At 43.9% G+C, this 12,731-nt stretch overlaps 1 protein-coding gene across 2 annotated transcripts; it reads right to left on the reverse strand.

Annotated features, from left to right (window-relative positions):
- Window positions 1–4,231: 4,231 nt before the first annotated feature.
- On the reverse strand, window positions 4,232–11,881 carry pdpn (podoplanin). 2 transcript variants are annotated; one of them, XM_028410660.1, is made up of 5 exons: window positions 11,426–11,881; window positions 5,887–6,258; window positions 5,609–5,717; window positions 5,240–5,288; window positions 4,232–4,587 (listed from the first exon to the last, which is right to left on the reverse strand). In XM_028410660.1, exons 1-5 carry the CDS (start codon window positions 11,487–11,489, stop codon window positions 4,531–4,533), a joined length of 651 nt encoding a protein of 216 aa, XP_028266461.1. In that variant the 5' UTR covers window positions 11,490–11,881; the 3' UTR covers window positions 4,232–4,530. The 2 variants fall into 2 exon arrangements, with proteins under 2 accessions (XP_028266461.1, XP_028266462.1); XM_028410661.1 differs by lacking the exon at window positions 5,240–5,288 and having other exon boundaries at window positions 11,426–11,873.
- Window positions 11,882–12,731: the final 850 nt, after the last annotated feature.

Below are 12,731 nucleotides of genomic sequence, written 5' to 3' on the forward strand. Positions count from 1 at the left end.
AGTTGGTGTGTTTAATGCTACTCTACATGAAGTTTACACATTTTCTCCTGTGTGACTTCTGAGAAGTTAATCAGGGGAGAAACACCATCGTCCTGGGATCATATTGCTAACTTGTCCCACTGCCAAGTCCATGGTAAGCATGGTGACATGATATCATATGTTGACAAAAAAAATCCAAGCTGTGAGAAAATGTAACTAATTAGTTATTATTCTTCATAGATTACATTAAAATGATAATATTTCCCTGCTTCTTAACCGTGTATATGCTGCTTGATCTTTTGGCTTCTGTGTTGTAGATATAGGTAAAAGAAAATATTATTAATGTTATCAATATTCTTGAGTGCAGCATTAAAAGTAAACAGGAAGCTGGGCAACTCTGAATGTAAAGCTGAAACAAAATGTGACCCAGATGCTTGGTAGCGTATCCTGTGGCAGTGGACACCGGTTCGTGCCAATGACTGAGTACAATGAAACATTCACCATCCATATGAATATATAGGACAAGAGAGACGAGAGAGACAAAGACTGAGAGGTGGTCCACAATGTGTTTGTGTATCAGACAGATCAGTGAGACAGGCTTCGGTATGAAACAATAAGGGCTTCTTATAGAAGATGTGTGCCACACAGCACAGACAAAGGCCTGCCTGTGATCATGTCATGTCACTTGGACGGAATAAAATTTTATTGCTTCATGTTGTGGGGGACGCCAGATGTGCAGGGAAGAATATGTAAATGTGAACATGTAGGAACACAAGTACATGCTGTACAGTACGAAAACACTGGATACTGCACATAGCAGTAGACCGCTGTAGTACATATTTATTTACAGGCGGTAAACACACACCACACTCACCTTCTAATAACCCAGCACACATGCACCCTCTTGGCCCTTCTAATTTTTGCTCGCTGTTATTTAGAGATCATCCTGATCTTCATAAAGTAACATGTAATATGCAAAAATACTGCAGACACACACTTATACCCTCTGCTTTATCCACACTGTAACTGACCACACATAAACACACTGTCTATGCCTGTCACCCACCTTCCTCCACCCCCATCCACCCTTGGGCCCAGCTGTCTGTGGCACTCAAAGGGCTATGGGCTGACATTTTCGTCATGACAACACAAACCTCTTTACACTGCAGGCCTGGCAAGAGGTGTTCGCTACATGCAGGCCTGGCTGCACTGCTCTGCTCGTCATTGTAGGATGGTGTTAATGTCAACCGTGAATCCTAACATTTTTGAAAAATCATGACCCATATATGTGGGTGTTACAACGACACAGCCAGGGACTGGTGAATGGGCAGGTGTGAATGTGTTAGCCTATTCTGGATGTCTCTCACTCAGCGTGAGCTGTGACCTGCAAATCTGATAAAGACATGTTGTTTAGAGATCAAAAAAAGGCATTTATACAAAATAGATGACTGACATCTTCGTGTCTCACAACAGATTTTTTGTTGACCAGACACATTTGATTTTCTTCAATTTTGAGGGAATAGAAGACATTCTGTGCCACAAAATGAATGAATGCAGCTGCACATACTTAACATATTTAGACAGGTTTTGCTCGTTGTCCCAAATGTTTTAGCACGTGGGAATAAAAGTTCTTTATTGTTGAATTGTCTCTCATACAGCAGTTGGCATTTTTCTAAAGCCAAAATGTCCATTATAAGCATACCTGCAACAAATCCAGCTGGTGCTTGTTTTCGAGCCTGCATGTCCTCTATTGTCTTCCAATCTGTGCTTTCTTCACACTCTTAGGATTAGGTTTTGCTAAGTAAGCATCAACAGCTTTTCTACAATTAGAAATGATGACCACTTTATATTTTCTCTTTGTGGCTCACAGTCAGAAATGACTGGCTGTGTATTTGGTTTCTGTACAGACAGAAATAAACACACATTCTGCTGTCTGTTTCAGGTTAGAGGGAAAGATATTGCTGCATCCATCTGTCTGCTGAGATGTTTCTTCCTTCCTCTCATACAGTTTTTCAGGGAAGTGCACAAAAAAATGGAGGGAAAGGTGCAGCGACTAGGTTCATTCACATGCACACATAGTCTTTTGCACTGTGTACTGTATAAAACATGTACACTGTACACAAACACATCAGTACACAGAGCATCTCAGGTTACATTTATTCTTGCGCAGCGCTTAAACAGGCTGCCTGATGATTAAAGATGACACATAGACCCGTGTCTAGAGCCAGCTAGCTGCCTTTGTTGAGACATTTTCCCTCCTGCATGACGGTTATGATAAATTTAACATGACTTCATCTTAAATAGCCCAGTTAATGATTTAGCTGTTTGATAAGAATATTCCCCAGTGTGTGTGTGTGTGTATGGAAGCACATGATCAATGCCGGACCCCTCCCAGGAAGTGACTCCACCCTGTAACGATGTACAGAATTCCCCTAACTGAAGCGGGGAGAAGGAGCTGCAGGCGTGCAGCTTCTCAGCCACGGCCCATATAGCTTCTCCATTTGCCCATCTCAAAAGACTCCATTGTTCCCTGAAGTCTGAGGCGAGAGAGTGAGCTAAAGAGAGTTATGAAGCCCGTTGGTGGGACAGGGGCTGGGGTGGTGGGTGTTGGGTCGCTGCCTAAAACCACACGGAGCAGAGGGAGCCAGACACAGAGCATCTCTGTGCGACTCGCAGCCTACTGTTGGAACCTTGCCTCAGCTTAACAGCACCGTATGAAAAACTCAACAACATGACACAAAAAACACACCTAACTGTCAGAGGACCCAACGGACTCAACGATTCGAGGCCATATGGCTCTCCATATTTGGTGCTGTTTGTCTTCCCGCTGAGAAGGGGCTGCTTTTTTTGAACATGTGGAGCATTTCTCAAATGAGCCAATCAGAGTGGGCAGCTGGATGCTGCCCCTGTGGAAGGATGTTCATAATGTGTGTGTGTTACAACTAGAAATAGACAATAAGTGTCATATGATTTAAACCGAAATAATAGCCTGATAATAAGAATGAACACAGTGATGCTCAAGAATGTGTCCACTTTCAGCCATTTCTACAGTAACTAATCTAATAGACACAAAATACCAGTCCCTACAATAAGAAAAGAGAAATCCGGACATAGGTTTATGTATGAAAGACAAAGGAGAGCTTCTAGTGAAAAACTTATTGTTTTCAGTTTTTTTATTTAAACAGTATGAACAAAAACACTGCAATTAAATAAAGGTTTGGACGAAGTGATAATATGTGACAAAGCAGAAGGGAAACAAACACATCTCGTTGCAAACATTTGCAGTGTCTAAAGCCTACTCATTAAACATTACAACACTCATTCAGTGCACATATTAAACACGTTTGTAAAGCAAGCAGGGGTAAGCTGAGACTTCATTATTTGTACACCCATTTAGCACACTTACAAAAATAAACTGCCTAACACGGTGCACTAAGAGCTAAGTGCCACTATGAAACGTCCTGTGCATGCAATCTGGGATTAGCGCAATTGACAAAACTGGATGGCTGTTCTGGTGATCTAATTATTAACAGAAGTAGTGTGAATACATTGTCAATGACAATGCTATCATTATGTCTAGAAACCACTGGCACTGTGGAAGCCTTTGTAACAGACGGGCCTTTTTTTTGGAATGGGTGGCAGTTAAAAAGTACAGTCCATTCACATTAATAATGCACTTCAAAAGTTAGAAATCCTCCTAGCTAGCAAGAGAACACCAGAGACAGTGGCACAAACCCTTCTGCTAAATTTCACAGATATGTATTAGGTTTTTTATACGTCAGTGTTAAAGCGGGCAGAATGTCACGTTACTCTTGCAAACGAGGGTGCCTTTTCTTTTCAGCTGTCCCTCGGAGAGTTATGTCAGAACAACTTCTGCACACAGAGCTTCATACAGTTGGCCAACATATCAGGGATTCTGGCTACATGAGAAATGTTTGAACTGGTGCTCAGGGGTGTTTAATAGCCACAACAATAGCCTAAGGCTGCCTGTACATACTGCGTATTTCATAATATCAAATGCTAGCCTATGCAAAATGCAATATGAGGAAGTCAATAGCTGTATACTATGTAGTCCCTTTGCATTCTATATACATCCTGTGGAATTTGCAACAGTATTTCCTGATTTCTGTCCTAGTCCCAGCCTCCTTTTACTGTATTTGGTATATTTTGCTTTTGTCAGTCACTACATCACTTTAAAGGAGAGAATGCCTCCTTTAGATGCCAGATAATCCCATTATTCTCTCTTTTTTTCTACAAAATGTATTTGAAAAGCCCTGAAATTCATTGTGACATCCTGCTGTCACCTTGTTTTGTTCTCTTCAAGGGGTTAGTGGGGGGGAGCTCCCACAGGGATCAGGGGAGGTAGCGGGGGAGGTGAGGATGTTGGCTCATGTACCCCTCTTTTCTCACATACATGCACTATATACATTAACACACACAATCCTCCCTCCCCCTCTCTTTTTTGGCAATTGTCCAGAGTCCTGGTTAGATTGGTTTAGTTCTGGTTTCGCGCTGGTTTAATGATCAGAAATAACGTCACAGTTCAGTAGTTCAGAATTTCCAGAACTTTGCGCGCCCCTGCTGCTTGGATGGCTTTTTCCTCAAGGGCTGTGGGATAAAAAGAGAAAGAGCAAGTCAGCCACTGACAAAAAGACATGTTTGGATGGTTAGGGTAATTTATTGGTGGACTTGTTATGTGTTATTTACAATTAATTTTTGCCCTATGATGATGGTGGAAGGAAAAAACAAGATGTTTACATAGGAAGTGTAAAAGGGAGGCTTTTGTTTGGGAGGAGACAAGATTTTTAGGAGACTCCATCTAGAGTTTAGCAAGATTTCAACTAATATGCTGTAAAAAAAATTGTTTTTGAATACACAAGTTCATTATAAAGTCTCATTATTAGTTCAGAAGACAAAAACAAAACAAAAATTGATGACTCTGGCTGCTACCTCACTTCGAACAAACACGAGCCTTCTGTTTCCTGGGATAAAAATCGTGCTCTTAATATAAAACTAGTCTACCTGGTGACGGTTGGCCATGTAGTCAGACACTGAGTCAATAAACAAGCTAATTTTAAGGCCAAAAAGAGAGCCACTTGTCACCATGAATGCCTGATTTTTCTCCAAGAAGCATGAGACTGTGTGTCAGCAAACGAGGCAACAACTATTAAGCTTTGTCAGTAAGTTTTTTGGGGGCAAAAGACATCTGTTTGTGAGGGGTTAAAATGATTAGCTTATAGAATCAAACAGAGACATTTACAGAAACCATAATGCTGTCTTTTTTGGCAGGTTTTTTGCTCTTGGCAGACCTGTGACAAAAAAAAACACCCATCATTAATATTACAAAATGTTATCATTGTATTCTCACAGGGAAGGGTGTGGTCCATGGGAATACGGTCACTTGGAAGAGTTCATTCACTCATGAGGGAACATCTGCACTCTCAAATATTCAGCACTCAGAGACCAACAACAGTGGAAAGGCTGTGCAGTGTGTGTTGGTCATTTGAGGTCATGTCATTTCCCACCACCAAGTCCCACCACATTGTTGCCTGTATTATTTTATCATCCATTTTAAATGCACATTAATGTAACATTGAATCAAGCTCTCTGTTTGAGGCAAGGTACTTACGAGTATCTGCCCATCCTCCTCACCACAGCAATCACCACGGCGATGACGATCACCACTGCCAACAGGGCGCCAATCACAATGCCGACAACCTGGCCGGGGCTCAGACCCTCTGTGAAAAAACATCAGACCATTTGTTAGACCCCAAGTAGCATCTGGCAGCAGGGTGTCACTGGCCCGCTTTGACATAGGAACACACAAAGCTGAGCATCTCATCGGTTAATACAAATATCTGATTTTGAATGGACTCAATCTTTCACATCATCATACACATTCCTCACCTTCTGTGTCATCCTCTAAAACAACTTCCTCTGCCTCTTCATTGACATCCTCTGCTACGTCAGGCACCAGCTCAGGTTCTACAATCGCAGTGGTGGCTATGATCTCACTGTCAGTAACTTGGGGTTCTGGCGCTACAGTAGAAACAACAGGAGCTTCTGTCTCAACAACGGGCTCCTCTGTAATGACTGGAGTGTTGGGAGGGGGTCCCTCGGTGGTAGCCTCTGTTGCGACTTCTTCAGGGGCTGCTGCAGGCTCGGTTGGAGCAGGTTCAGTCACAACGGTCAACTCTGGATCTGAAGCCTCGGTGGCATCAGGGGTGATGTATGCTACTGAGATAGTCATTCCATCAGTTGAGGGGAGCTCAGTGGGGCCTGGGAAGAGCAAGAAGGAGAACCAAAACTATTAGGTGTAACGCTCATCACTGTGCCTGGCTATTTATGGAATGCTTTTCATGTGGATGTCTTCTATATTGTGGCATATTGTGAAATCTTCACACTTTTTCAAACAATATTGCTAATTTTTTTACCACAGCACCACTGAAACCTCATTTGATTTAGTTAATCCAATCCAATTAGTCTAAAAGTGTATTAAATATTTACCTTGTGATAATTCATTTCACATGCTGTGACCTCACATCTTTCTCACGCTCCTTTAGAACCCCTCTCTCTATCACCAGTGCACAGTCACTAGGACAATGTGTAAGCCCCACCCTGTGACTTCACAAGACGTGCAACTTCCCTCCTTTCCTCCACCCCTCCTCCACCCCTCAGCCCTGTCTTTAAGGCTCCATGTGTCGGAGTACTGGCATGCCACATCCTCTGCCTCATTTCCTGTGGAGGGAGCCGCTGCTGCAGCAGCCGATGTGTAAAGAGGAGAGCAGGAAGGCTTGTTAACCATCGTCCACTTAATGTGTGCAGTCAGTTAGAGGGTGGGGCTGCAGGGACAACGCCTGGATGTGTGAGAAAGAAACTGAATGATTCCGAGGACGATCACAGAGAGAACTAAATCTGATCTGATGGAATGGTGGGAACATCATCTTAGCGGTTTTATATATTGAAGGTCTTGAGAAATCTGGATCTGTCCTGACAGTTCACTGGCTTTGTCAGAGTTCCATCTGTGCTCACAGTAAAAGAGAGGCTGCCATTTTGTCCCCACTGTATGAAGACATGTATTTATCCTTGTGTCTTTCATCAAGGCCTGGACTATGAACCGGCCTGGCTTCAACCTAATCATTTCCCTCCAATAACCCTTTGCTTCATCTCCCCATGCTCAACATCCTTCCAGCCACAACTGAAAGCTCCGCCTGGACAGCACTGCTTCAAAATTAAGGAGGTAGATTTCACCAAAATTACAGTCTGCAGTTAACTTTCCACTGACAAGATGTTGGCCTGAAAGCGCTTCTTTTCTTTAGAAAAATAAAGCCATATAAATCTACTTGCCCCTTTAAAAACATTCTTACTCTTGAGAGAGAGAGAGCAGGAGAGAAGAAAGGAGTCTTCTAAACTTGGCGTGTGACATCATGCTCTCTCCATCTCCGTTTTTGTCCAGTTATTCTAAATACTTGATATAATAGAGAATACTTTACAAGGGTAAAAATAACCCTGAATGGCTGGACTTGTCTAACAACGCAGTGCAGTCCTGCGTGTTCATTAGCAACAGGCGGGGTAAATATAACAAAACATTTGTTCCCACTGCGGCAGACTATTGAAGGGGGTTTTCAAATGGCGAGTCAGACTGTTTGTTTGGAACGTCTGTAAATGATGATAAAACGGTCTGTGCTTCACAGAGTATGGCTGTATACTATGTGTAATCGCCCCCTTAACCTCCACTAACAATTGTTTCATTATGTGTACAGTTCCCACAATTAGCTCTGAGTAGTATCTCCTTCCCACTATGCAACCCCCTTCCTGGGTTAATACAGCTGCATGAGTGAGTAACACAGTGAGACCGTTACGTCCCCTTCTTGTCTGTCTTCCTCTCACTGGCCCTGCCACTCCCTGAGGATAGGTTTGTTTCTGCTGAAACCATTGAGAGGACTGAATCCCGAGAGAGAAAAAAAAACAGAGAGGGAGTGCAGCAAAAAAAAAAAAAAAGGTGGTGGGAATGTTTTAAAACTAAAGGAGACGGGGAGCAGCCTGGTGTCTCGTCTGCTGCTTAGTTTCAATTTGAACATGATTTGTGTGACTGCGTGTTGTGATTCATATGTAAGAGACACCTCAGGGACTCACAGCAGCTAGAACAGGACCCCTGACGGTGGTGGGGATTTCTACCAGCACAGGCAGTTTTAGTCTGGGTCAAGATGTTAAAGGAGAGTCTATATACAGTGTGAGTTTTGTGTAATCAAACACCTCAACACTTTGTAATTCTTGTAATGATGAGCATAACAAACTCTAACCTGGGCAGACTGAACCTCAGAACAGTACAGTTCCTTTTTGATCCTTTTAATCCTACACTGTGAAACATTTATATAACAGTCCTGTTAATTTTCACTGGTGCACACAGATCATTTTACCTCTGTTGACATCTGCTGACCACACACATGCTCCCTTACATTCATTTTCATGTCAAGCATGCCTGAAACATCATCTAAATGCCTGAAATCATCCTGTCACTCAACAACAGTTCCTGCATGTCCAACTTAGTTCCCAGTGCATGTGCTTGTGAGTGTGTTTAAAATGTACAAATCATTAAATTTTAAAGGCCTGCTTCAGCCCAAACATGTTACAGCTAAGTGAACCACAAATGATTTTTGGCAAGAAAGAAAACACAAGCTTTTACTGATGACACAAGAAAGGAGCCTGAGGTGTAAAAGGGTTGGCAGGCAAAGGGCTGAGTGAAAAGTGAGCGAAGTGTTGAAGGAATACAGCAAACAAGCTGCTAGAAGGAGGCGGAGACACCCATGCAGGCATGACATTAAAGAAAAACCTACTGAGAGAGTGAAAAAGTGAAGGAGGGGGACAACAATATGCAGTGTGAGACAGGAAAGGAGGGAGCTTCCATCCATTATGATCACAATCTGCTGCCATTGGGACCCCATGTTTGTGCATGAGCTTCTAACTTACAGTGCTGTGTGGGAGGGGAGCAGACTATATGAGGGAGTGTGAGCCTGTCCACCTTTGGAGGCCAGGAATGTTTTTTCATGACGTCGAGGGAGGGAAATGAGAGAGATGTAGGCGCCATGCCCATCTCACCGCACTGACGTGAGGTGCTGCACAACATGCCTCCCCCGCTAAACCAGAGAGTCATGTCTAAAGATACTGGGGTGTGCCATGCACATAAGGGTTTTTAAACAGGAGACATATCAGAGTGGAATATTCCCAGCAAGTCTTATCGGAGATGCAACGCAATGAGCGTCCACATCTTCCTCCCTCCTGGTCTAACTTAGATAGTGTGAGAGGATTTGCAGCTGGTTCCATCTGGACTCTATCACCGGGGGCAGAAAATGGCACCAGATCAAGTAGGCCTTACAGGTCTGATTACATTTCTGCAATGTAATGACTCAGAACAGAGATGACATGAAATGCTGCTACCGTAGAAATAAACAAGTCATCCACCTTTTTCAGCCATACAAGCTGAACTAAACCCCTCCAGAAAGTAACCTCTCTGTCTGCCACAATTTGATCTTTTCACATATAACTAATCTTCCCAACCTTCAAATCCAGCTCCCACCTCATAAAACTTTTTTTTGGTCTTATTTTCCCTTGTACCACGTCTCACCTCGCTGCACACGTAGGTGCTACTGATATGAGCCATTTGTGTTTGTTCTCACAGACGAGGCAGAAGGAAAAAAAATCTCCATAAAGAGGTTTGTTTTCTGGAGTTCTGCTCTCATCAGTTCAGCTGACGTCGGGCTTCAGGCTCAGGTTGGCAGGGCGTGGCGTCGCTAACTGCCTCAGCCTCCTTTCCATAAACAGATGTGTCTTTCTCTTTGAGGAAATTTTGGGAAGTATGACTGAGCGGTTTTGTGAGAAGTGCTGCTTCCTATTGGCCACTCTTTACTAGCATGTGGCTCATATTTGGAGTATGAGCGCAACATTGGAGTCATTTCTAAGCGTGGGCATGGACAAAGGGCACTGACCTCTCCTTTCGGCAGCCAGATGTTACGGGGACGTTACTGGCCCAGCAAGGCAGACAAAACTCATTAAGAAGGAGACCGTGTGGAGGGACAAGCGGTGAGAGGGAGGAGGTGGGGGGTTTTACAGGATTCATGGGGCTTCCTAGTTAAGAGAGCAGGCAAGGTGGAGTTCAAAGACCCCATTTGTGAGGCATGGATGAAGACCTTGTCACTTTCTTTGTCTGTAAAACAACAGCAGAGTTGAGATTGTTTCTGACCTTTTTTTTTTCCAGAGTAAACCTCCATGGAAATGGGGCAGGCATGTCGACCGGTAAAGGTTGTTATTTAAAAATAGACACATCTCTTCTATGTCCCCCCTCGGGTCTATATCAACAGGGTCCCCCCGGGGTTAGGCTCATCAAGTTGAACAGCGGAAGGGGGCAGAGAGTGTGGAGAAAGGCGGAGGGTTGTTAAGAGATGTGGGAGGGGGTTGGATTTTAAGAGGTAAAGCTTGACACCCCACCAAAGATGGGTAAATGCCAAAGGGTGGCGCACTGCACAGGCTAACAACATGCGGGTGCATAAGGGTGGGGTGCTGCTCATCACAGCTCTCATCCATATGACCCTCTTAAATATAGAGCCTCTCTCTATTAATACACACATGCAAACCAGCCCTGCCCTGCCCTACAGTTTCCTCACCGCTCAGACCCCCACCCCCTTCTGCTACCTCCCCTGGGCAAGTAAGTGGTGCTGGTCAAGGCAAAGGAAGGAGGGAAAGAAAGGAAAACTATACATACAGGAAGGAGAGAAGTCAGAGTGAAAGACAGAAATAAGAGAATCAGGAGTAAAATGAGAGGAAGTTGTGGATTGGATTTGGGATAAATGTGTACGGTGTATGTTACAGTTTACAATAACCACCACCGCCACCCCTCCCTGTGTATGAGCACTGTTTTGGGAGGCTTCCAAAGGATATTCCTTTCTTCTCTTTGTGCCAAGAATTTGCAGACACGAGGCAGCAGGGGTTGTGCTATTACATCATATTTTCCCTCATGTCTTCAAATCAAACTTTTGCTTCTGTCTAGGGTCTAACAGCTGAGAGGCAGCATGGCAAGGCGAGGTTATCTGTTAAGTATCCATTTGAGTGGCTCCTGCTTTGTTAACACCTTCACTCATTTATTCTTTTGTCACTGATTCTCAGCTATGGTGTAACCAAAGAGTCAAACCACTGGCAGATGACAGAAGAACCTAAACGAGGTGATCATTTTTCAATGAAAGTGTTGAAAGTTTTTGAGAATACAACATTTTTAAATGAAACGTATTTTAAAATTGGACCACTTTCCCATTTGAATCCATCCCCCAAGAGTGTTACTGTCCAACCACCAGGGATTACAGCAGACAAAGAGTGGTGTGGTGTGGGCACATGGAGGCAAAGAGGGGACAGAGTGTGCTAATAGCAGGACAGTGATAGCAGAGAGTTCACTTACTTGCACGTGTGAAGGCACAGAAAGGGCCAACCAGGGCCAACAGGAGCAGCAGCTGAAAGTTCATCGTGCTGAAAACTCTTCTCTCCAGTCAAAACCTTTAGGGAGTCCCTAAGGGCAAAGAGCACGACACCGGAGACTTCGCACACGCCGCCGCACACGCCAAACACACACACAGACCGGCTTCTCTGGAGGGGCACAAGGTGAATGTCTACAATACAAATAAAGTCTTTGGAGGAAGTTTTAGAGAGATCCTTCTAGTGGAGATGAAGATAAAAGAGGGCAGAGCCTGTGTGCTCCGGAGGATGAAAAAGAGTGGTGGAGGGATGTAGAGAGGACAGAGAAAAGAGGAGCTGTGGCCACTTTGAGGAAGTGTAAGGAGAGAGAGAGAGAGAGAGAGAGTGAGAGAGGGGGAATGGCACACAGCAGGAGAGAAAAAAAGAGGGTGCATGTGAGTGACTGTGTGTGTGGAGGAGGGGTGCTGGTACTGGTGTTGGTGGTGGGCTGGGCGGGCTGAGGAGCAAGGGGCAGGTTGGGTTGGGAGGAGGGTGCCTGGATAAGCAGCAGTGAGGTGATTTCAGCTCTCGTGGTCCAGCCCTGAGTGAGAACTCTCTCCTCTTGGTGTAGATCCAGGGCAGCCCTCCTGTTGGCAAACACTGTCATATCAACACATGCAGACACACACAGACATACAGATAGACACAACTGACGTATTTATCAAGGCAAGGCACAAACCATAACTGACATGCTTGTACAAATAGGATAACAACCTTTTTAAAAGAACCTAGAATGAATGGAGAGACAATGTTTAAGTTGTCTGAAGTAATTAGAGTTAACAGGCAAGAGAGTGTACAACATGCACTACATGCTACCTGCTACACTGGTTAACCGTAATTAAGTGTTCAATGAAACTAAAATCTGATCTCTTAAAAAAGCATCAATCTCATTCAGTCACAGGCAGCTGACAGTGTGCATCTGTGACAGCAGCAAGAGAGGGCTGCTTTTCAAAACACTTTGCCCATGAAGAGGAGCCGTAAATACAGTTAGAACATTGTGTGACTTTCACACAAGCAAGCATGGGTGGTCTGCTGAGTTTACATGCAGTGTAGGACAAACAAACTGTTGCTTGGCACTTGGCTGACACCTGTTGGACAACATGTTTCGAGGGCAAAAAAAAAAGAACAGCAAAAAGCCAAGACAGAGAAAGTTACCTTCAGAGTCACAAAAAGCTGTCCTGCATCTTATAAAGTTTTTAACAAGACTGTTAATTGAAACACTCAAACAGCTGATGAAATAACGGCAGCAGATG

This window comes from Parambassis ranga, chromosome 7 (genome assembly GCF_900634625.1).
Source record: "Parambassis ranga chromosome 7, fParRan2.1, whole genome shotgun sequence".
Taxonomy (NCBI): Eukaryota; Metazoa; Chordata; class Actinopteri; family Ambassidae; genus Parambassis; species Parambassis ranga.